We start from the raw sequence: 25,296 nt of genomic DNA, 5'->3' as shown, positions 1-25,296 counted from the left end.
GAAAAGAAGACAAGATTGTGTTGGGGTGAAATGCGGGTGAATGGAAGAAACGAAGCACGTTTTGTTCAGAGATCTGTTATGCTATCACATGTTGCAATTGTATCACATCTGCATAATGAGAAGAAAGTCTAAATATACCATGTTTTAATTTGATTCTTTCAGGCGTTGAAGAGTTTACCAGCCTACAAGCCAAAGTTCATCATCAGGTGGTAGACGAAATGACATAATGAGCCGAACAGGACGGTTTGCCCCTGTGGTTTATCTGATATCACTGTCTTGTTAGTCCTACAATATCAAAATGTATGTTATGCCAGAGCTATCACTGCATCTGAGCGTAAAGCGACCAAAGTCAACGTAGGGAACGGGCTATGGTGGTTGAATGGGTAAAACACAAGACTTTCCCCCAGGAGACTGAGACCAGTGTCACACTTAGAACATACTGGTGTGCTGCTGACTTATTATTTTCAAGCTTTTCATATTTTCACTTTTCTGTCGCAGATTTAGTTTCAGGCAACAAAATTGCTTGGTTAGATTAAGGAAAACATTGTTTGGGATAAAATAGACCCTTTCACGATGATAACCTCCTGGTAGGGTGTTTTTGTGTCTATTGGGATCTCCAGCTGCGCATATCCCCAGAAATGAATGCTGCTTGTCTGCAAGATGCATGATGCAAGATGCACATGAATGGTTATAGGGGCAGTGTAGGATCAGTATGGGGATGTGACAGGGTCAGGGGTCAATTGCTGAAAGTTTTGAGGACAAAGTAATGTAAGTCAGTTAGTGGTATCCTCTGGTAACAACCACAGTATATAGGCAATTATATAAACAGTACATTCATATACAGCTGGCCAGTGGCGTGCGCAGACTTTTTGAAGGGCAGGGGTGAAAAAAAGGGCACTTTAGCGCGCGTTTTGGCTCCCAAGGGGACAATTTAGCACGCGTTTTGGCGCCCAAGAGGGCACTTAAGCGCGTGTTTTGGCTCCCAAGAGGGCACTTTAGGGCGTGTTTTGGCGCCCAAGAGGGCAGTTTAGCGCGCGTTTTTTACAACAATTGGGCCACGAGTGCACATCACTGCCGCTGGCTGTCACTGAACATGTGCACATATATACCTTAGGCCTCAGAAAAATAACTTCTCCCATGTGTGTATTTCAAGTTAGTTTCAGTGATTGTCCTGGAGCAACATCAGTTAAGATTTAATAAGAACAACACCAGAGAAGCTATATCAGATCAAACGTCAGCCACGACGATAACCGCACAAGTGAAGCGGACCAACAGCAGCACCACAACAGATTCTCTCACCAGCGGGCTTACAGTATATCAGTCGACAAGAAAAGAAGCATTATTCATCATGTGACACAGTCTTGTATATCCCTGCTGTCTTCTGTGTCTCTATTTCTGAGACTGTTCCTGTTGACATGTTCAATCATTTTGCAGTGTCTTTCCCTTTGGAACTCTGTTAGCTAACTTGTTGTGTTTCGAAACTTAAAGATCAGAGTGTCTGACCTCTTTTATAGCTGACAAATGTCGCAGCCTTATAAAACCAGTACTACTTGTAAAGGGTGATGGGGTGATACTCTACTGAAGTTGCCGCCATATAGTGGATTCAGCCAGACTGTCACTCAGTGTATAAGGATCGGGATCATTACTTAAGTGTTGTTTAGCCCCGCATTGACTTTGCGCATAACTATTTTATTAAATGAAAAGTTACATTGTGGTGCCTGATTTAACTACTTTTTCTGAGAGTTTTTGGGGAGGAAATATTTAGCCAAGAGTCTCTTCATGGTGAGTTGAACTTTTAGGGAGAGACGGATAATCTACCAAGCAGGTGACTTATGTCTGCTTCTGTGAGCAAAGACAGGCCGTCAGAAATAATGGTTTTGTCTGTGACCTCTGGTGGGAAAACAAATATCTCTTTTTCTATAGCGATTATACATGTCGAACATCTATATCATCCGTTACAGCTGAGGAAATCGTTTAACTGCATCAAACAGATTGCGCAGGTGACACAGATTGTAGTTTCTGCTCATTTTGGCATTTTGTTTACAGATAAAATCAATCAGCGTCTTGCTTCCGCTCATCAAGTTAACATCCCTCAGATAAAATCTGATATTTTTTTGTCTGTTGTTGCGATTGGGTGCCGTGCCTTTGCACAAACCCCTGTAAATATTTGTTATTTAGCCGTGAATCACGGAGACAACATTTATTGGCATAACCTTCTGGGGTGGACAGTAACGCACTTGTTTCATCTATTACTAACAGATGGCTCTTTAGACTGACACTCCCTCTGTGACCTTTCGCTGGGACAGTTTTATTTTGTGACAAGGACAACACTTTCAAGAGCCGCACTATTTCTTCAGTCGGCATGCATATTTACAAGCCTTTTCTGAGAGGGAGTTAATCTGAATTACAGCAAGGTTATCCTTCTCGAGTCCATTAGTTCTGCCACTTCTGTGAGGTAGTGTTTGGTAAAACTTACTGAGGCTGCAGACAATGAGATCAAAACAGTGTGAGCACTGAATTTAAGACAGACATGCAGATTAAAAGGAAGGAAAGCAGTTCAGGTGAAGTGAAGCCTGAATTTGTAGAGAAAAACACACATTTGCAGCATTACAATGGATTAGCAGATGAATTTACCGTCTTTACAGACAAGTCCCCTCACCCACCACACACACACACACACACACACACACACACACACACAACAATAGGCCTCAGGTTTGTTTCAGCGCTAGAGGCAGCTCTATCCAGTTAAATGACGGCAGGCCTTGACACTAAATAAACTTTGTCCCAATTTAACTTTGCCCAGATCAACAGCTATTGCTTCATGAAGTCTGTTTGTGTTAATGCACTGCACCAAAGTGGGTTATACTGAACAACACGCTCGTCAAATCAGTGCAGTTTGTTTCACAATTATGCTTGAACCATTGTAAAAGATGTTTGCGTACAGCATATGCGTCACTTTATGTTCCGGTATCCAATAAGAGCTGTTTAATTCCACTCTCAGCCCAATTTCGAACAAAGCAACATTTAATTCTCAACTGGCATTGAATAGAATGTCACTGATAAATGACTTTCACAAACATAATGGCAGCAACTCGTTATAGTAACCGAGCACAATAAGACTAAAAGGTCTAAAGCCCCATCAGTGGCCCCGAGAGGCTGCACTGTTCATTACGCCTCACATTATGAACAAGCAGGACAGAACAAACAATAAACTGAGAATCTGTTGTTTTTTAGAGTCTTAACAGTAGACAGGCTTAAAATGTCCTGAGGGAAGCGCGACATGAACAGCTGAGGGGTTATTCAAGTCAAAAGGGTTCATTGCCTGATAGAGTAGGATGTTGCGGTCAATTTGTTTGGAACCTGCCCAATAGATTGCAAGGAGGGTTGCATGTGAGGCTGACTTTGGCTGGAGGGTTGAATACTATGGAGTGGAGTATGTCCAAACTGTAGAGAATGAATGTAGTCAGCTGGTTTAATATAAAATAAATAGTTATATAGTTATATATATAGTAATTTAAAGTCTATTTAGAGTCTAGCGTCTAAAAAGTATTTGGTTTGTCTGTTTTTACTGCAGAATGGACAACATAGCGAACTTGGTGGAAGAGGATCTGCTCCCTCTGAAGATATAAAGCTCAAAAACATGACAATTCTCATGCTGCATTCCAGACAACTCCAAACTCAAAAATGTTCGGCCTCCGACTGAAAAGAAGTATAATGGAATGCCAATTAGAGTCAGAGTTCATACTCATAAATGCAGGGCACATCCACATGACTTTAAGGAAAAGTTGGTCTGACATCACACAACAATGGAGGGATCCGTGAGGAGGGGGGAGGGATGTATTTGTAGGCGACAGCTTCCAAGAATATACGCGACATAAAATAAAATGTAAAATGGCGGCTGTTACTTCACACGTCCTTTTCCTCCAGTGTTTTATTTATTCTGTTCATATGGAAGGAGGCTGCACAGCTGAGGGTGTTCATTAATGTGTGCACTCTCTAAAGGAACATGAGTTTGTGACAGTCAGCCATGTTTTCTGTTTACATTTGGCGTCATGCACCTGGAACACTCTGAAATAGGAAAATTCAACTTTAAATGTAGCATAACAAAACATGGTTATGAATATTATATTCCATTTCTGCCAATAGATCCCTCTAAATCTGCCACACTGGACATTCATGTAGCCTGATTGTGGCGCTAGAGAGTGGCCTTGGGGTCCATCAAAACCTTCGCATTTGTCATCAAGGAAAGGAGAAAAATTATACCAAATTTCACAGAATCTTTGACCAAAACTCTCAAGATAGTGTGTCATAGTAAGCCACTTGTGTCCTGACATGGGACTGCACCGGCTACAAGATCATAAGTGGCCATTGGTTGCTGATAAATCATATGTTAGTTCAACCTGACAGGGTTATTGGATCTCCAAAATCATTTTATAGGAATCATCCTTATTACAGTGAATATTTAGACAAAATGCCATGGTGGTTGTCATTGTTTTAAAAAGTACCCAAAAGTCAAACTTGTGAAAAAATAAGATATTTTGCAGAAAAACAATATTTTGGCAAAAGCAAAAGTCACCCATACGAATAGTCCTTAAGTCTGAGGGTCTCTGATATTCAATGAATTTATGAATCAAAGGCAATTTTCTGCCAATAGATTTACTTAAGTACAAGTAAAAGTAAAGACATTTAAATTAAAATTGTATTTACGAATGGGTCAACCAATTATTGGCCAATTATAAGATACCAAAATCAGGATTTTTCTAATCACCGGGAGTCGTTTCTCCTTTTAAAAATATTTGCTGATACCACAGTTATCAAACAAATAAGTGAAATGAAAGGTAAATATATTTGTCTCCAACATGTATTGCAGTGGAAGTATAAGGTGGCCAAAAAATGGTAAAATACAAGTTCCTTAAAAGAGATATGTTAGTGAAAGTGACAGAGAAATCCTCACTTATCCGCTGCTGAGTTCATACATATCAACATGTGTATGACTGTGATTTTCTAGCAGGTGGGATCTGTGTACAGCCGCAGGTGTGAGGCAGACCTCCAGCCTACAGCGAGCCGAGCATCTGCATCCAAATCCCAGTCATCTTCCTCTGACGCGCCAGATGACTCCTCGGCTGTCATCTTAAAGTTGTACTGTATCCCGGCACTGCACGACTCGGCTGTCTTTTTTTTTTTCTCTCTCTCTATCTCTGACCTGCTGGAAACAGAGCATATTTAAAGGGGACGGACTTGGCAGAGCAGCCTGACTGCTTGTTGTCTCCGGACTGTAAAAGCCCGCACACACTTCATGCCTTTCCTCTGTTCATGACACACTGACAGCGCATCCGGTCGGTGCTCGATTGGTTTCGTCTGAGCGAACCATGGCAGAGCCAGGGGATAATGTTACGATTCCTGAGTTCAACAACCTTCTCCAAATGGATCCCCTGCTCAAAACGTACGACAAGGACTTCCAGCGGAGGTAAAACACGAACTAAACTGCGGTTTTGTGCACAGCGTGTCGCCCAAAACAGCCCGCGGTGGAGCGAGCAGTAGCTAGCTCCACGGTGGCGGGTGTGTCTTGACACAAAAATACAAAACTAACAGATAAAAACGAGATTTTGGAAAGTCATCACGGACTCCGACTCTGTCCTCAGGTTTGACATTTTGAATGAGGGGAGGTCGCACAGAGCTGCGTGCCTCTCCTGCGTACTGCTCCCTCTTCTAAACAGCCGGCCGAATGATAATAACAATACTACTACTAATAATAATAATAATAAGCGTTTAGATGATGTTCAGCTAATGCAAAATGAATGAAGCGCCACCAGGAAGCCTTTTTTTCATGTTATGTGACAGGTCGCAGGAGCAAAGTATAGCCGTCTCTCACGTCTCCACTTCCGATGTGTGACAGTTTGGGCAGCAGGCACGCGCTCCTCCGTCAGCTGACGTCCACCACGTTACGTCGTGAGGTGGTGTTCTCCAGCTGCTGGAGGAGCATCACAGCAGCCCCCCCACCCCGCCTGCTCTCTGCTGGCCCTGGTGCTCAGTATAAGCTGTTTTCTGTAATGGCTTTTCCTTTCAATTGTCTCGTGGTTATCGAGGCATCAGTTTGGACTAAAATGTTTTTTAAAAAAAAAAATTGGATTAAAAATCCAACTCGGAGCAGAGTCTCCTCCAGCTGATTGGTTTGGTTCTTGCAGTGTGAAAGGCTCTGCAGTACAAAATAACCTCTCAGACATTAATTGACTTTATGCTGCTGTACTCACATGCCGCATGCATTTCCCCTTCAGCCTCGAATTGGCCTCCATACAAATTAATTATTGGGGTGGAAGTCTTAAGTAGCTGACTCTCTGTGTGTGTATAGTGTGTTTGTGTGAGTCTGTCGTGCATTTATTAATGGGATTATGGCCACCACACATTCCGATCACGGTTTTACCCTGCCAAAGTGTGATGGTTGATGGTATCAAAAACACACATGCGAGTAGTTTCCAGATTAGAATATGTTCGCCTGATGCTTCGCCTTAATTGAGTCATGCATTTTATGCCAAAAACCAAGTGGGAAGTTTTGATAATTAATATATAACAGCTGTTCTCACCAGGAGATGCTATCTTTGAGATTTTTTGTTATTGTCAGCGAGAGCCACGCTGGGTCCAAAAGAACCGTGCATATTTGAACGCTTCATATACGGATGAGTCCTTAAATGTTTTTGACAAGTTGTCCTAGTTCATTGTAACTTGATTATGAGAGTGTTACAGAGACAGAGATATTCACGTGCCAGGATTATGTTTGCGCGTAGGCACCCTGGAGAGACAACACATACAAAATCCTTTAATAAAATCAAGTTAAAGGAACTGAACATGAAGTTATTCAACACTGGTTTATCAGTTAGTCCATTCCGGCCTGTTTATTCTGTCACTTTTATCCCCCAGAGGATGCAACAGTTATATGTTGAATATATCCAGGAAATTAGAAGTATCTGCTTCTTGTGGGCACAGAAACAAAACTGTGTTTAAGAAACAAATGTCCTTAAATGAGTGCTGCGCCCGAACAGAGACCAGAGATGAACCTGTCCTTCAGTGGTGAATGTGTTGACCTTGCGCCTACACTAATCTCCTAGAGTAAATAGACGCTGTCTGTGTGTCAATAGACTGTGCAATCTCAGGGTTTTTGTTTTTATTAGACTTCGCTTTATATTCATTTGTGCGGTTCTTTTTAATTGCTGTGAGTTCTGGTTTCAACCTGATAAACAGACTGGACTTAAATGTAGGGGCGCACTTTTGCAGAATTATGAGTAGCAACAAAATGTCCGTGTTAGTAATGAAAATGTAATTCTGATTTCTTAAAAATGTTTTTTTTTCTATGGATGGATCCTGCCGGCTCATTTTCAGGATGGAACAGCATCTGGCTCCCAAAATGGCAGCGTCATTCTTCAGCTCAATTCTCCACCTCATGTCAAATTAGCTTTACCTGCCGTATTCCTTTTTTAAAGTAAATTACTGTGATGTGTTTTACTTACAAGCAGAAAGTGATAATGATCTACAGCTCACATTGCTGCAGTATCTGCTCACTGTTGAGTCGTCCCCGAAACTAGGTCTTAAAACTCTGCTTAGGGGCCATATAGTTTAATCCATTTTCATTACCGTGTCAGATCTTGTCTCTAATGTGGCAGGTAAAGGACCCCCTGCTTTGTATTTGAAGCATGCGAGCAGTGCTCGAGCCTCGCAGAGAGATGAGCGTGTCAGAGCAATCTCAGACACAGCTTGGGATTGTTAGGCTTCACCAAGCCCTACACCAGTCTCAAACACCTGTCTCGCTGATGAAAGATTCACATAAATTATTTTACATATAGAATCGCTGCTGTGTGAAGGTTAATTTTTGATAAACCCCCCTGGTGCTCTAGGCCCACAGTCCAAACACTGCATCATGAACAAGGGAATAGAAATCAAGAGCTCTCTCATGCTATGGTGTCACACGGAGTCCACTGAGGGCTTGCCGAGCCGCGCGGTGCTAAGAATTCAGATGGCTTATCAGAAAGAGACCTATGACCACACTGACTGATTCTTTAGATTTCAGCACCACGTCATGGCTCAAGGCTGCCCACATCTCGGCTTTGTTGAACTTTGGTTCACACCAGATACAGCCGCTGTATGCACAGACAGTTGAAATGACTCCAGCAGATTTTCAAGCCCCCGTTCTAATTAGTTATTCCGTGGTTGCAGGCAGTTCTCATTTTATTTTATCAGGATGCGAGTTTCAGATGGATTTTGAAAACAACCGTTGATGCTGCACGCAGGTTACAGCCCCAGTGAGCAGTGCTCTGTTGACATGCTTCATTATTTACCCTTCCTGTTGCGCAAATCTGCAGGAAGTGCTGCTAGGATTTTGCCGCTCGTGGCACCATGAATCTCCTAAATTGGACCAAATGAAAGTGGGGAGCACTGAGACTGCTGCTTATTACGGCAAAGAGTTTTTGCGAAGATTTGAGTATGTCATCACAACTCATTTCAAAGTGAAAATACAGCAATGAGTCTTAAGCTTCTGATGGTGATGCAATATATTTAAGGCAAAAGTGATTATTGACTTTGAAGCGATGACTACCGATGCTTGTGCTCTGACTGACTGAAAAGCAATGAGCTGAAATACGGGATTTAAGACAAGCGGGAAACAGACCGCTTACAGTTCCCTCCAGAGATGTCGGCCTTCTCTCGAAATATAATGGAACTGGATAAATTAATCTGATAAACTCGAAAGCAATGTCTCTTTCCAGAAATCATGACCTTGTTATTCACGGACCTCGTTTGAGCATTTCATGTTGAAACTATTTTCTTTACATATCACTGCACAGAAGGAATCGGCCTCCTGTGCTTGTACTGTCTTTGTTGTACTGTTGTTGTTATATGCGGTGTCCTTAAGTACTTTGAAAGGTGCTTTGAAATAAAATGCATTATTATTATTATTATTATTATCTTCTCATAGACAAGAGGCTCCTTGCCGTCCTCGTTGGCAGAGCTGCAGCGCCAGCTAGTTAGTTGGCTTATTAGCTAGCCTGTCGTCCATGAATGAATACACACTTCCCTCTGCCTGGTGATATGAAAGGAAAACACATGAAACAACATGACATACATACCTTCATGAAACCACTCACAACAAGGTCAGTGGATACCTGTTAGGCCTACCTGTTGTATTATAATAAGCGAACGTCTTATTTGGTTTCTTTAAAAGTTGCCTGGGCAGCATTAGTTTTGCCGTCACCTTGCGTGTATGTCAACAAAGGTACGATGTTTAGCAGGGAATTCTAGCTTTCATCAATCAACCTCTCCAAATGTTCAGGTGCCTCTTCAGCCTCATTAATGCACTTAGTCAAATGCGTACTTTAATGACATTATTTGAAAGTCACCTTGCCGCCGGGCAGTATGGAAGCTCTTTAGGTGGGCTGAGATCAGATAGAGAAAAAAGCTTTCCCTACTCGTGTTTCGCCGGGCCGTTGTAGTCTGTCCTGACACCTCTGTGCTTCAGCTGTCGCCATCAGTCATATACAAAGCAACAGACCTGAACACTCACTCTAAATTTAGATGCCCGATTGTCTAACCGTGGGTGTATGAACAGGTTACAGAGTTCAGCTGCTCCGTGGGGAGAATTTTAAAAACGGATTATAGTCACGATGACTCAACTGTGATTGTAATTTAGTCGAGATATGACATCAAAATACGAATCGCGCGTCACATGTAGGTTAAGTTGATCCGAATATTCTATGCTGCGTCATGCAAACACTTTGCATGGTATTACCGTACCTAACACCTGTGTTTAAAAGTGTGAGTGCGGACTTTTTTCTGACCCTGACTGTATAATAACAAGTTCCAAACTCTGAGTTCCCACCCAAAATAGATAATCAGGGTTTTCTCCTCCTCCCAACCAGTCTGTCCAATGCCGAACAAATAGCTGTGTTCTGAGGGGTCAGAACAAATCTTTTAACCGACTTGATTTCTTTGATCCGTTTGTCTGTTGTTCAAATCCTTCCATTTGATTGATGAGTCACTCTAAAACTACAACAACATTTTCAAAAACGGATTTAGTTTTTGCCAGATGAGAAGCATCCAGATATTATTTCTCTACTCTGGAATATTAACCACGTTCTTAAAGTGTTGTAGGACGCACTTTCTTTGTCTGTTTCTCAGCCACTCAGTCATTTGCACATCACAATCAAGTGGTTGGGGGGGGATGCAAACAGTTATATCCAAAACGTCAGTTAAGAGTTTAGAGATGAAGATTTGATAAACTTTGTAGAAAAGGAAGTGAAAAATGTATTTTTGGCTCAAGTTAGATTGACAGCCAAATTAATTGGCTGGAACTAACCAGACTATGTTCAGGAAAGGTTTGTTGATACATAAAGTTTGTTTGTTTTTAATGTCTGAACAAGTTTTTGTAGTTTCTCTCCATCATTGTCTCCTTAAAGCCAGTTAATTTTAGACTCATTATGTTAACCGCAGAGAAACACTGCAGGTATTCTGGGTTTTTTGAAAGTATTGAACTTTAAGATAAGACAGAGAAGGTTTGTGGAATATCAAATCAAGTCAGTATTTTTTATTTTTGTGAGTTTCAAATAAAGCTAGGGCTGGGTTATGTTTACCAAATTGGTATATGACTAAGTCCAAAATGTAGTATTGTGATTGCGATGATTTGGTTGCTGATGATATCATTTGACGATGCCTATTCCTACACTCAACTTTTAAGTAAAGGATCTCAACCCAGCCCTGTTTTTTTTGATAGATCTCACCAACAAACCATAACACATTTAGAAAATGAGACAAACCGTCTGAAGACAATACAGATCCTCCGGCCACAGAGTGTTGTGGGTGAAATGGTACTATTGGTATTCCTTTGTTGGAGCCACTTCACAGAAAGAGCTTGGCCATCCCACTTTTCGTCTTGGACCTCGGATCATCCTCACTTGACAACATGCTGTGCTGCTTCTTTGTCCACCCCAGTTCTGTGTCCTGCGGGGTTTGTTTGACCTCTTCTTTGGCACCTGAGGAGGAAGTTCGTCTCCTCTTGTATCTGCAGATGATCGTTCTTCTGCTGCTCCTCACAGTGCTTCAATTCTGAAGTCAAGTTACTCCAGCTGTTTGTGAGCCTCGTTTCTCTTCTTCAAGAGAGTGACCCCCAGCTGCTCTGCTTTTCTCGAGCACCCTTTGAGCCTCAGCTGTCTCATCAATGAGATCTTTGCTGGCACACCTTCTCCAGCACCTCATGAACTCTAGCTTTGATTTCCAGGAGAGCATTCGCCAACTGATTAGCTTTCTCTTGTGCCTTCTGAGCCTTGATCTTCCCTTGTAGGAGAGCTTTCTACTCATTTCCCACGTTTGCCGTCTTCTTACTTTTAGTCTTACTAAACTTTTAACACCCGATGAGTTCTGAGAATTGTTGGTTTGACTTGGTAGTTTGAGAAGATTTTGTCCGACACTGAACATTTGTCCAATTCAGTGATTGGACAGGTGGTTGATGTCTTTCACGTACAATGTTGCTGTGAGCAATAATATCTGTAAGATTAATCTCTCCATTGTGGCATATGATATTTTTTTCAGCATCTTTGTAGATAAAGAACAGTTCCCCAAACCACGAGATAAGAGAGCCATGGACTGTAATCTTTGCCTCACATCTATAATCTCCTGCTGCTCCATTACCACCAAATAGGCGACAGGACAAAACTCTTTTGTAATTTCTGGCTACGGGGATTAGTCGTGTCTCTCGCCGGGCACTACCTGACAATGAGCAGCGTCAGTGTTTCTTAGAGGAACTGTAATGATGCTTTGTTCTATTCAGAAGTGGTAATCAGTCTCTTCTTTCATAAAATTCAGGCATGTATTAGGCTGATCTTGTAGTGTTTTGTATTTCATATTTAACATTTTTATATTAACAATAGATCACGTGGCCAGATTTAATAGAAGTTGCTCGTAGTGACGAAGCCAGAGCTAATTTTTTGTCCAATTGTCCATTTCCCTCTGATCTATGCAGCGTTTTATGCAGCAAGTGTCATAGCTTATTATTTTGGCTTCACGGTGCTCAGCCTTTGTATTTTTGGTTTAGTCCCACTGCTCTCATCAGTGTCGATTATAGCCACAGCAGGCAGCTATTTTCAGTCAAAAACTCTGATTAACCCCCCTGTAGGCTTCCCGCCCAATGCGATGTGGCTAAAGGGCCGGATGTTCCCATCAGGAGTTGGTAGAGTGTAAAAAAGAGCTCAAATAAAAGTGGATATTGGATTTATATTTGTCAGGTGGAGCGAAATAAGTGTCCGCCGGGAATGGTAGTAAAAATAATATGTGCTAACGAGTTTGGAGTTGTGAGTATTAAATAATTAGTTGTCAACTATTCAATTTATCGGCAACTATTTTGATGGTCAATTGTGTAATTTATTAAAAGAGGGTTGGGGACGCAACAAAACATGTAAGGACATTATCTTGCATTTAGGAAAACAATTTTTTTGACAGTTTTCTGACATTTTATTGACCAAACGACTTCTTAATGAATTGAGAAAATAATCGACAGATTAATCGATGTTGTTAATGATCGTTTGTTTAAAAGTTGTTTCTGCTGCCCCCAAGTGGCCAAAAATCTGAACGCAGGTTTAAGTATGTAGTATTACATCACCTAAACATGCGTCCAACACCCTCCATACTGCACCTCTTTATGTTATGTTATGTCTCAGGTTGGTAGTTAACTATCAACCCTGGCAAAAAACTATGGTGTCAGAAGGACTGATTTTCACATTAATATATACAAAATGTTGGCAGAGTTTCAGAGTTTACATTTTTTGACTTTGGTGACTTCTTCTGTGGAGTTTGCATGTTCCCCCATGCTTGTGTAAGTTTTCTCCGGTTGCTCCGACTCCCCAACTGTCAAATTCATATATAGTAGTCAAGGGCACTGGCAGTAGGATTAACCTCAGTTCTAGGGCTGGAGTTGGTCCCCAGGTGTTGTATGATGGCTGCCCACTGCTCCTCTGGGACGGGTTCCGCTACATTGTGCAGAGTATGATTGTATGTGACTAAAACCGATTTTTCCTCTTCAGAATAGATGCCGTTCAACGCAAGTTAGTAACACATTTTCAGTCTTTCTTGTTCTTGTTTAATCTTGTTTACCTCATGTTATCGTATTTCAGTTGTAATTTTGTCCTACTCGACAGTTACTAGATCAACTACATGAGTTGTAGCTTCCATAAGAAATGTGATGGCTTAAACTAAAGAGAGGAAGACAACAGTGAGACATTGAGCTCCAGTTCTATCTATTCTATCACTGACTCGGGTTTATTAGGAATTCAGGACCAGTGTTGGAGAAAAAAGCCTTGCCATATGTGATGGAATGGTCACACTCTGAGGCTCTGCTCTTTGCTGCTCGATGGGAGAGCGTGTTACCGCCTGTTGCCTATGGATACCGCGTGCGGTGTCGTGCTAGATACTGTAGTAAATTGTAGAACTGTAACTTAGAAAAACGGAGGTGAGCTGTAGAGATGTGGCGACAGTGCCAGGATGAAGGAGAGGGAGAGTGACAACTTCATCAAACTAAAATTTGTTGATAAGGGCAGAGAGGACAGCGAGGATGCTCGCAGACAGCTTCAGTCTGAATATTAATAATAGGAAAATAAATCAGAGTTTTGATTTTGCCTATAGCTTCAACCCTCTTAATGACTCCCTGAAATGAATTGTGGCACAATTCATTTGTGATGTGTGGTCTGATCTCGCCTCCTTGCTGCAATCTCAAGTGGAAATAGACACGAGGGATGTGCAGTGAATACTGCATCAATACAGGGTTTTAGCTCCCTTTTCCCACAGGTCCAACCTTCTGGAACTCATTTGTTATAATCATAGGCATGACTTTCATGCCTATTAATACTGTGGCAGTGGAGCTTTGCCCTTATGTGAATTCTCCCTTTGTCCTTCCTTTCAGCATATTCTTGAAATGGTGACAAAGTGGCAAAGGAGGCATGTGGCAGCATTGGTCGGACTTTAAAGGTTTACATTTGGCAAGCACTGCCTGTATCCACTCTGCTCAACACAGGGAGCAGCTGCTGAGAAATCGCGCTGTTACTTCAGCCCATCATGACTAGCCCCAGGGCATTCACAGGCCAGTCTGAGCTTGGCTTCAGGGCTATAGGGGAGAGTGCACTTAACTCAGCTGGCTGAAAGAGGCTTCCTGTACCGGGGGGAATCTGATATGGACACCAGCTGGCTGCAGGAACTTAAGTGAGATAAATTGCAAAGTAGTTAGTCTATCCTTCTCCAGTTGAAGGTAACAGACAGAGGTTTATCTCTCAGGATATGCCTTTAGTCACACATTCCTGAGGGGGCGAGGCAGGTTTGCATCCTGAGGTAGGTCCTCAGAGATAACGTTAGCATGGAAACATTAAGATGTGGCACCGTGCAGTGCGACACTGCATATGCTGCAGTATTTCCGAACAGCTCACGATATTTGCAAACAAAGGAACATTTTCACACTTTCACACATTTTTAAACAGTAAAAATTGTGTCAAATCCTCCAGCAGGAGTTCACCTATTGAATCTGAGACATTAAAGGTTATTTAACAGATTCTTCTTTGGAACAACAGTTAAGATTTCTTGGAAACGTGTTAAATATTGTCATTAATGGTACCCTGTGGAGTGTGTTTTCACCACTGAAAGTGCTTCAAAACAATGTTTTTATGGGTGGGTTGCTATTTTTTCTGTAATGTGCATGATGTGCACAAGGACTCACACATGCCTGCCCCCAGATTTAAGCTATTCTGCTGATAGGCAGTGTGACAGCTTGTACAGGCAGGTACACATATCCTGTGAGTGCAGTGTGTGAAGGCTGTGTTGCTGAACTGCTGTGGCTCACCTGTGTGTGTGTGTTTGTCCACACAGACAGCTCTGCTGCTTCAGCGCTGCTACTGCCAGCCCAGTGTTTCTACGAGGAGTTTGCTTTTGATAATTATTAATAAAGATGATGACATGATGTTTCTTTTCCCTTATTAAAAGAGAGAGAGAGGGAGGGAGGGAAAGAAAAAGAGACAGAAACCCCAAAAATTGCTGCTCTTCACCTGTCGTATATTTTCTTTTCATGTCTGCGACATGTTCTACGGACATAGATTTTGAAGCTGTTGTCAAACGCTGCTATGTTGTCAATATGAATGTTCACCGATTGTTTTGCAGAGATGCGCACACTTACAAAAACACACAGAAATACATAGGCAAGACTCTGAATGTCTAGATGACGCACCACTGCAGCCTCGCGTGAGACCCGTGTGACGTAGCATATGTGTCGCACACTGCAAGCTAGTTAACAATACACAATTCAAATTATTAAAACAGAAAGTGAGTATCGTATGAAATACTTAACTTGTTTTATTAAGAAGCTGCAGCTACTGCAGCGTTTGTCTACAGGAGACTCCACAGGGCACTTTGAAAGTGCTTTTCGTGTTTGTATTACAGCTCAGTTCATTACCTGAATGCCTGTCTCCATTCATCATAATTCATAACGCCAGTCTAAAAGGACTTCACGTTAGGTTTCCAAACTATTCAGCAAACTGGGCAGTCCATCTGTCAATTACACAAATGAATAAATGTACTTAGTTACTTAAAAATAGTTTTGTTGTTGTGTTGCAGTGACATTCCACTGAGACCAATTATCTTGAAAATTGCTTTTCGGAACTATACTATAACAATAAGTAATAACAGTGACAGGATACAATAGAGCGGCTGCTTTCTCCGGTAATGGTAGCATTAGTTGTAATTACTGATTTATATCTTCTTCCCCAATCATTTTAATTTGTTGTGTTTGGACATGTGTGTGCATCTTGTGTTGCGATTGTGAGCCCTTACCAGCACACAAAAAACAAGAATGTGATTATTATTTCCACTGTATTGTCTTTTCTGTTGAAAGTAGTAGGAAGTGAAGCCGTGGTGTACCATGTTTTTATATGTTATCTATTTATTTACATGAATTGTTCACATCAACAGTTAATCAACAGTTAAACAACAGTAAACATCAGGTGCCGTGTCAATAAGTCTGAATCAAACCCTGGACTCTATATATAGACTCTATATTTACGCTGACATTCAGCAGTCATGCGAACGGAAAGCTGGAGAAACCTTCACACAGTTGTCTCAGTTTCTATTTTTGTTTCGCTGTCCATGCTAACAGTCCTGCAGTTGATGCTCTCAGGAGGATTGTCAGAAAGCACTCTTGGAAATGGAGGAACACGACCACTGAAGTCGAAGCAGATAAACAGATTGATGCACACAAAAAATAATCACTTATAAATACATTGTATGTATCCGAATGTTTGTGTATCAAGTTGTTTTTCCATTGAATTCATACAGCTCCATGTGTTCCCTATGTATTGAAGGTATGAGCTGCTGCAGAAGAAGCTTTTCCAGCTGGAGGAGGCAGAAGGAGGCTTTGACCAGTTCACACGCAGCTACAGGACCTTCGGCGTGCAGCGACAGCCTGACAACAGCCTGTTTTTTAAGGAGTGGGCTCCGGCTGCAGAGGCCCTCTTCCTGACCGGTGACTTCAGTAAGTAGCCTGAGGAAGAGAAGTGTCAGCTCCTGAACAACATGTCAGCAGTCCAGGTTGTTTCCCACAAAGCTTCCACTCAGTTCTTTCGCAGCTCAGTTATTATCCCCAGCATGCATGACAGCAGTAGGGATGTGAACACCCTGAAATTAAAGCTGAAAGTTTGTTCGTTGGCAGTGCCCTGACCTCATTGTAAGTGAGGGTTTTTTTGCTATCAATTAATTGGTACAACATAGAGAGCCTTTGTGATTAGAAATCCCCCTTTGTTTTAGAGCTGCAGGTGCCTTTGCATTAGGCAGACCGATGAAAGAATGCCTCATACTTGTTGTATAGTAATAACAATCAATTTGCAACTATGAATCAGATTACTAAAAAGGAAAAATGCTGCTTTAATATGAAATTACATACACTGTTGGAACCAAAAAAGGCAGAAGAGATTTCAGTGCAAACAGAAAGGTTGCATATCTTCACGGCGCATTAAATAAGACATTTGACATTTCTGCACTCGTGAACACAAAAGGGGCAAAAATTAAGAAAAAGCCGAGTGAACTGCGGTTACAAGGGTATGAGCCCTTTTGATCAACCGACCTGGGAGTAGGAAATGTGGAAAATATTGATTACACAGGATAAACTTGCATACTGAAGGGGCTTCTTTTGAATGTGGGAGTGTTTGTTAATATTTTAGTAGCTGGTTATTTCATCATCGCCTGCGAAGTTGTTGAGTGAGTGCAACCTCTGTGTTTGCACTGAAATCTCTGTTCCCTGCGGACCCAACTTTGAAAGTAATTCCAGGTTAATAGTCTTTTGAGCGTTATTCTCCGCTAATGTGGGCTGCGAAAGTGCAGCAAAATTATTTATTTTTGTCATCATTAACAAGATTAAATGAGACTTGCTTTCATCTATCAAATAGATATGCGAGGTAATACAAGCTCTCAGTGTCATTTTCTGTCTTTTTTTTTTACCACCTTTTTTCTTCCCTTTATCAACTATATTGATGCACTGAGCTCTAATACACATGCCACTAGTAGCATATTTCTTTCCATGGACAAACAAAATATTTAATAATCGAGAAACAACAAGACTAACAAGAGGGATGGTGAAAGAACTCAGACCTGTGCACATCATTCAAACACCATTTGCCGAGCCACACTAAAGCACAAACACTTGCCTCGGTGCCACAGACATTCTGAAGCGACGCCCTGCAGGTGTTGATAAAGGAAAGCAAATGCTAATAGTAATACCCTCAGATTGATACTGTGTGCCAAACCGGAGATTTGTCAATTTGTTTATTGTCCCTACACATTTTTTTGTGCTCGTTAGTTCTGTGGCTGCCGTCCCCTCTTTCCATATTCCCCCCCTGTTCCTCTTCCTTTTTTAATTATCTTCCCAGGACCTTGGGCAGCAGCTCAATTCCAACATTCAATTCTGTGAGAGATTACATTTTGACACGGCTCAGTCATATTATTTGATTTCAATTTCATAGTAAATGTGGAAACAGCCCAGCAGCCCTAGTCATGAATATGGTGCAGGTTGGATGCATAATACACTGTTATTTTTTATATTTTTTTTCCAAGGAGTTTAAGCAAAGGGCGATAAATAAATTGTGGGGAAAAAAAATGGACTTGGCCTGCCTGTGAAAAGTGCTGGTGTTGTGCCCGGTCACTTCTGGAGCATCTCCTGTGATTCATTTTCTATCCTGCCGTTGTTTTTGCTCATGAATAGCAAGCAGATATGGATTACTGAATAAAAACAACATCCTAAATTGACATGCCAAGGTGGCTGCTTTGTAATAAATGTTTTGTGTCCTAATATATTCCTGTCACTCAATGACAACTGGTAATGTGGTATCAGCAGGTTATGAATGTAATGTCTCTCTGGTGCTCCCTCACAGATATAATTCAATGGGCACTGAAGTGGTATTTTATCAGTTTTTCTGCTAGATGACTGAGCGCTGCTGCTTCACTCACTGTTGTGAAAGTGACAGGATGGAACAGGGCGGATTCCAAAAGCAACAAGATACAATTACGTAAGAGGTTGCAGATGAGAAAGAAAGGGGGACAAATTGTGTGAAGATGGAGAGCAGAAATTAGACAAATCAAGAGGCCCCGTGACCACAGGAGGAAATTGAAATGGAGTAAAGCCACAGTGGTGAAAATGAGCTCAGACTGCTGTTGGTGCAGAGCAAAGTGGCAACACACTGCTGTAACAGGGAAGAATGAAACTGTTAAGTGTTTGATATGCAATCCAAACTAATTAAAGCCCCTGTGGTCGGAGTTAAACATTTCTGAATTTGGCAACTCACACTAAATAAAGACACTAAAAACAACAAATAAATACTGCCAGATGAATTATAAGAAGCCATTATCACATTTGAATGTCAGTTATACAGGCTTTTAAGGTGCAAAAAAGAATGACTCTCATTCGCAGGTTGTCAAACACCAGCTTTGACTTCAAAGTCAGGCGTTTAATGTAAAAGCAGGATTTCACTATTTTAGTTGAGTGGGAGCTCATTGTGAACAGTCTTAAACAGGACTGCAACTAATGCTGATTTTTATTCTGCATCAACCTGCTGAATGTGTCAGAAATGATGTCACAAATTACCCAGAGTCAAAGTGACACGTTCATTTTGTCTAAGCCATAGTCCAAACTTCAAGTATATTACAAAATAAATTAAAAACTATGAAAATAACTTCGAGGAAAAGCAGCAAATCTTCACATTTGTGCAGCTGGAACCATGAAATATTTTCGTATGAAAAATAACTTAAAAGAGAATAGTTACCAATTCACTTTCTGTCAGTCGTTGATTTGATCAATGGACTATTCATCGTAAATACAATCCCAGGTCTGTCGCAGTTTGTTAGGTATACAGTACTGTATGTGCTAACTACAAACACAAGTCATTACGTCATACCTAGTGGTGTAGCGGTACACAGAAGCCACAGCTCAGTACGTACCTCGGCTTTGAGGTCATGGTTCAGTATGAGTTTGGTGCAACGGGGAAAAAAGCTTCAAATCCCAAATGCTAGGTTTCTTTTCATTTATTTTGAACAGACAGTAGTGCAGATTACAGTTTGTTCCACCTAGCAGCATTTAGTTCCCCCCTGAGGTAGTTGGTACAGTACAACCTGTAGTGTAATCAAGCAGTAAACAGAGTGCACTCTTGAATAGATCATTTTTTTATGTATGGCTTGTAAAAAAAAAAAAAAAAAAGAAAAAAAAAAGGTATTTGGTCACCATCAGCTACAAAACTGAAAAGCAGCTCTTGTGCATTAGGAGGAGTGTTAAGATGTGTTCCACTTAAATTATACTTGAACATCAAGGCTAAAGCCCAACACTCCCAGAAAGACAGAAAAACAAACTATCCTTGCTACAAGGGAGCTACTGAAGTAGGATACAGCTAATCAGAAAGTGATGTTTGGCTTTGTGTTGTACACCAATTTATTTTATGTGTTTGCTTCCCCTATAGATAACTGGAACAAATTCTCCCACCCCTACACCAAGAAAGACTTTGGCAAGTGGGAACTGATTCTCCTGCCCAGGCATGACAAGTCTCCAGCTGTGGATCATAACACCAAACTCAAGGTAGACAACAGAACATCTTCATACCTATTTTCACGCCCTCGGTAGGTGTCGTCTTGCCACGGCGGTGCGAGGACTTGTCGCTGTAATGTTCCGGGGAGATCCCCTGTCAGGTGTGGTGTCTTATGAACCAAGTGAAATGCTGGCATGTTGCTGTCAACAACATGCCATGCTCACAGCGCGCAGACGGGAGATTACTGTATGTACACACTCTGCACAGTGGAGAGTAGATACACCTGAAGAGCCCGACTGATGGCTTTTATTCGGGGCTCCCGTCTGCAGGTAGGTATCCCTCAGGTCATGTGCTGCGTTTGTCTGTGCACAACACAGCTTGCGGTGGGTGTAGATGATTGGTTTTTAGCTCTAGTAAATAATTCATCAGGGTTAAATGCAAAAGACGCACCCGCCATTATGCATTGTCTCCCAAGCAAGCGGCGTGGATGAGAAATAATCCTGAAATGAGATGCCAGACGTGGAATGGATGGCACCGTGGCGCCACTCTCCTTGGGACCGGGTCATCGCTGGCACACTCCCGCGCCCTGGACAGGCTGCCCAGCTCCCATTGTCAGTGGAGGTCAGTCTAAGGACGATAAGAAGCAGATGGAAACGCTGGCACCTGGCCTTTCCTTGTGCACCCCCGCTGCCTGTGAATGGCTGTCTTGCTGTGAGCTCCACTTTAGAATTAGTTCCACAGCACTCCCTCGTGGAAGCTCAAGCCTAGCTCCAATCACTCTCGTGTAGAGCAGCTTGCCCTTCCATCCCCTTTATTCAAGGCCCAATTTGTCTCCATAAACAAGCAGTGTCCTTTTGTGGCTACAGTGTATGCTTTTAGTGTGGAGAATATGTAAGACTTTATAGAAGTGAACCAAAGTGCGATCAAACACCCACTTTTTCCATCCACACCTAACTTCTCGCATATTGCTTGGCTCTTAGTTGTTTTTCCTGTCCATGCACCCCCTAAGCCTGCCCAGCAGTCTGATTTTTCTTTAATGTGCCTAATGCTGGCCAATTTGTCTGAAGGACCACCGCTCTGTCAGGCTTTATGCCAGTCCATTTATCCAACTATCTTTTCCTAATCCTATAAACTGTGAAGCATGTCATAAGGGGAGCCAGGCAGCTAACCCCCAGGTGGCCTGGCCATAATGAAAAAACCCCAGAGGGGGGTCTCGCCAACGGCATGCAGGCAGGTGGCATTGGAACAGTCATTACTTCACAACAGTAGCCAGAATTAGTTGGGTTCTAATGCCTGTTTCTGCAGGGAGCAAAACAGGGTGAACACATACTGCGGGTAACACTACAGGATCGATTTCTTAGTGGGTTTGTCCAACTCTCACGCTGGCTTTCTCCTTTCTTATTTGACTGATGGAGGCAAAGTAACTTGTTAGTTAGATTTCCAAACTATACTTATTTGACCCCCTTCCAGTCCCCATTTGCAGACATAATAGAAGAGAGGCCAAGGATAATGATTTAGATTTCCTATTTTTCTAAATTGCTCTCCTCTCAAGACGGGCCAGCAAGCGGCTGTGTTAAAACCAACAGAGGAGTCGCTCACAGACATAAAACACAGGATAATTACCATTGAATCCAGATTCACCACAACACATATTCTGGTCAATACTGGAGCTTTTTGTCCTCCACACCACATTACGTCTTTAGTGCGTCCGGGGGCCCGCTATTATCGTCTCAAAGCTGAGAGATTTACATTGGAGCGTGGGGAGCTGCCTCTGTGAGACGGGCGGCTTTCCTGTTGACACATTGAAAAATGTTTGCTTTATTGGTCGAACAATCTGCACCATCTTTTTTTTGTGAATTGGACGAGGAGTAACAGCACAGTTTTACGATGTTAGCATTTCGTGGCTGACTTTAAAACGGCATACATCCACGGACAGAAACCTGCAGGAGTCACAGAGGACCGCGAAGCCTCCGATGATTTGTGAACACACCTCATAAACAAGAGGATTGTTTTTTCTGGCTGATTTTCCTTTCTCCTATTTTGCAATCGTGTTTTCGCTGTATTTGTTTTGTTAAAGTATTGTTTTCCATGCATACTTTAGTTCATTTACTACTCTCCTTTATCACGCCTTCCTTTTTAATCAATATTTTCATCTATGCTGCAATGTGAATCGTGTGGTCCGTATCCTTTGTCCCTTTGTTACGCGGGGGGCACGTCCTCTCAGCTTATGTAAAATGCTCCTCATGTCTCGTGAGTGTCCCCTCTGTATGTCATTGTTTAAGTGCCCTTGCTATAACATAACACTTATTTGTCTCATTTTCCCAGGTGGTCGTTCACACCAAAGAGGGTGAGCGGCTGTACCGGATCTCGCCATGGGCCAAATATGTGACCAGGGAGGAGAAATCTGTCATCTACGACTGGGTGCACTGGGATCCCGCTCTGCCGTACATTGTGAGTTATCATTGTAATGGGTTTTTATTTGAGGTTTTGATTTTGTATTTATTTAAGCATGTAATATGTAACAGCTCTGCATTGCAATGTCTAAAGAAACGACTAGACATGTTGTATTTGTTGTATGTTTTGTCCAGTTGCATACTTACAGCATCCCGAAAGTTGCCAACAATGTTCAAACAGAAGTCTTTAATTTTGTTCAAGGTAACGGTGTGCTTCATTTGGTCGCTATTTCTCCGGGGAGAGAGTCAGAGAGTCAGGAAAGAATTTGGCAAACGAGACTGTTTGAACATAACTCAACACGTTCCAGAAACGACATACTGTGTGTTAAACAACAGGTGGAAGTCTGTACGCTCAAACTTGTGTGAAAACTGGATTTGAAAAAACATCAGAGCAGCGTAAGCATACAGAGACAGTTTATTTTCCTAAGTTTTCTTCCTATGCTGAGTTTTCAACACTGCCGCAGGAACTTATTTACTGCAAACGGAGATGATCTTTGTCTTTCTGCGGCAGGATGCCTGGGAAGGAATAATTGAAGTGAGAAAAACAGTTTGAACAGATGTGATTCATTTGAGAAAACAAATCAAAACATCTGCATTTACATTGGTTATTTATAAAAAAATCCAGCTAATCTCTTCTGCTGTGCCACTAGAATGACTTGTATGTCGGGTTTGCTCAGTGTCAGCAGCCTCTCACGTTCTGGTCCTGCTTTAATTTCTTGCAGTGAGAAACGCAGTTCATCCGTTTAAATTCGGCCTGAAATCTCAAATCCACAGGTGTTTATGGCCCCTCTTAATGTGGGTGCTCGGCGCTGCTGATTTGAGAGGGCCTGAATGTGTCTCAATGCCACTTGACGTCCTTGGCCACGAGTGTGCACAAGCAAAACAATAAGAGGCTATTAAAGACCACCTTGTTTTTCTTTATCGCTTGTTATTTGGCACCATTTTAATTAGCGGAGCCCTCTTTACTGGCAGTATATTCGCTTTATTTACAAGTGGCTCAATCATGTACTTCAAATAGTGGGTTCACAAGGCCTGGTGGGCAGCCGTCAGGAAATTGGTTCTATGTATATAGCAAATCCCTCTCTCCCGTTGTGTAACACAGACACTGTGAATCATAGATCGTTTAATATTTAACATGTGCAGAACCATTATCAGCCTCTGTGGTAAGATATCGGTGCGCAGAGACCCAGAAAACCCACACTGTGTCCTCATAATTACTCACCTACTGTATTTTTAGCAGTTTTGAGGGAAAGATGATGATTTTCTATCCAATTCTGGTTTCCTCTCCAGCAAATCCATCCTCGGCCAAAGAAGCCCACGAGTCTGAGAATATACGAGGCCCACGTGGGCATCGCTTCACCTGAGAGTACCATCGCCTCGTACACCAACTTCACAACCAATGTGCTGCCTCGTATCAAAGACCTGGGTAAGACATGAGACCGCATTATCTACATTATTCTCTTCCCTTCTGGCCTCGATCTTATTTTGTCAGCTCCTCAGGTCTTTAAGTGGAGCGCAGCAATCATCCGGCTGTGATCCTCTTCTTACAAGTGTCAGTCAGGGCTTTTGTTGACTCAACTCGAGAACATTTTGTATCTTCTGCGGCCAAGAGCAGAGAGGAAATGAAGCATTAAGTTGACGTTTGTACATGCCTCTCTACACACCGAAAACAGAGCCAACAAAGTGGGATGGAAAAACAGTAATTAAGGGGTTCGTCAGCCATCTTTTGATACCTGCCAGTGTCGTGTGCCATCTCTGTCTACGCCGGTCCGTGACCCAGCAGACATGCAACGCTACTTCGAGTGCGGCTGCTCCTCCTGCGTTTTCAGTTACGGACCCAGTCACACTCCTTCTGCACAAAACCACTTCAGCAAGTCAACATCCTGTTTACTGGCATGACCTGAAGGGATCACTGACCGTCGGGCAGTGTTTTGTAGAGCAGGCTTCGCAGCACAGGTCACACACCACACAGCAGTTATGGCTCCAAAACTGACAACTTGTTTCCATTTCCATGAGCTTGACTCAGGTGGCCAATCATGAGCAAGTCCTCCCGCACATCGTATCACTGAGTAAAACAAATAAAAATGCAGTAAAAATACATTTAACAGTGGGTGTTTTTGTACAGCATTATATTTCACTTGCCATCCATCCTGACTCACCTCTGACTTGTTTGTTCTGATTAATTCAGTCTAACCCGTAGAGATTTTAGGCATCTTGCCTTGACTGCGGGCTGATTGATTGGTTGAACCTCTGGTTATATGTCACTGGCTGTTGCAGCTATTCTCAGTTTAATTAAGGAGGATTCAGGCAATTTATTTATTTAACATCGTGACAGGTGTCAACTTGTATCGGTAAAAGATTTATGATATCTGTAAGGCGATAAGTTATTCTTACTGCACAGCCTTAGTTGTATTTGAATATTTATAAACAGAGCTGTGATTTTTCTATATTTGACTTCTGTCTGAAATAAACATTTTCCTTCATATCTAAGGCAATATTTGTCTAATCTTTGTGGAATTAGTGTAGCAGCCAGATGACGGATGATGATGATGGCAACATTTTCCCTATTTTATAAAAAAAGCAGTAAATTAATCTTGCTTTAGAAATGGTTTGCACAGAAAAGAAACAAATATTCATATCATGAATGAATTGTTATATAAAGGGAAACTTTGGGATAACAGTGGAAGTGTATCTTTTAGCTATATTAGCAGCACAACTTTATTGATGACAAATGTCAGCCTGACTGTCGGTAAACCACAAATTGTATTTTT

At 42.0% G+C, this 25,296-nt stretch overlaps 1 protein-coding gene across 1 annotated transcript in view; it reads left to right on the top strand.

Moving 5' to 3' along the window:
- The first annotated feature begins 5,210 nt into the window (after positions 1-5,210).
- Positions 5,211-25,296, top strand: part of gbe1b (glucan (1,4-alpha-), branching enzyme 1b) — an 89,428-nt gene continuing 69,342 nt past the window's right edge. Inside the window, exons 1-5 of the mRNA XM_030399161.1 lie at positions 5,211-5,470; positions 16,371-16,540; positions 20,007-20,122; positions 22,398-22,523; positions 23,816-23,951. Of these exons, the coding sequence (XP_030255021.1) occupies positions 5,373-5,470; positions 16,371-16,540; positions 20,007-20,122; positions 22,398-22,523; positions 23,816-23,951 (646 nt within the window). The 5' untranslated portion in view covers positions 5,211-5,372. The remainder of the gene's footprint in view (positions 5,471-16,370; positions 16,541-20,006; positions 20,123-22,397; positions 22,524-23,815; positions 23,952-25,296) is intronic.

This window comes from Sparus aurata, chromosome 2, assembly GCF_900880675.1.
Source record: "Sparus aurata chromosome 2, fSpaAur1.1, whole genome shotgun sequence".
In the NCBI taxonomy this organism is placed as follows: domain Eukaryota; kingdom Metazoa; phylum Chordata; class Actinopteri; order Spariformes; family Sparidae; genus Sparus; species Sparus aurata.
The sequence above is the reverse complement of the archived record's forward strand: the minus strand, read 5'-3'. Positions and strand labels throughout refer to the sequence as shown.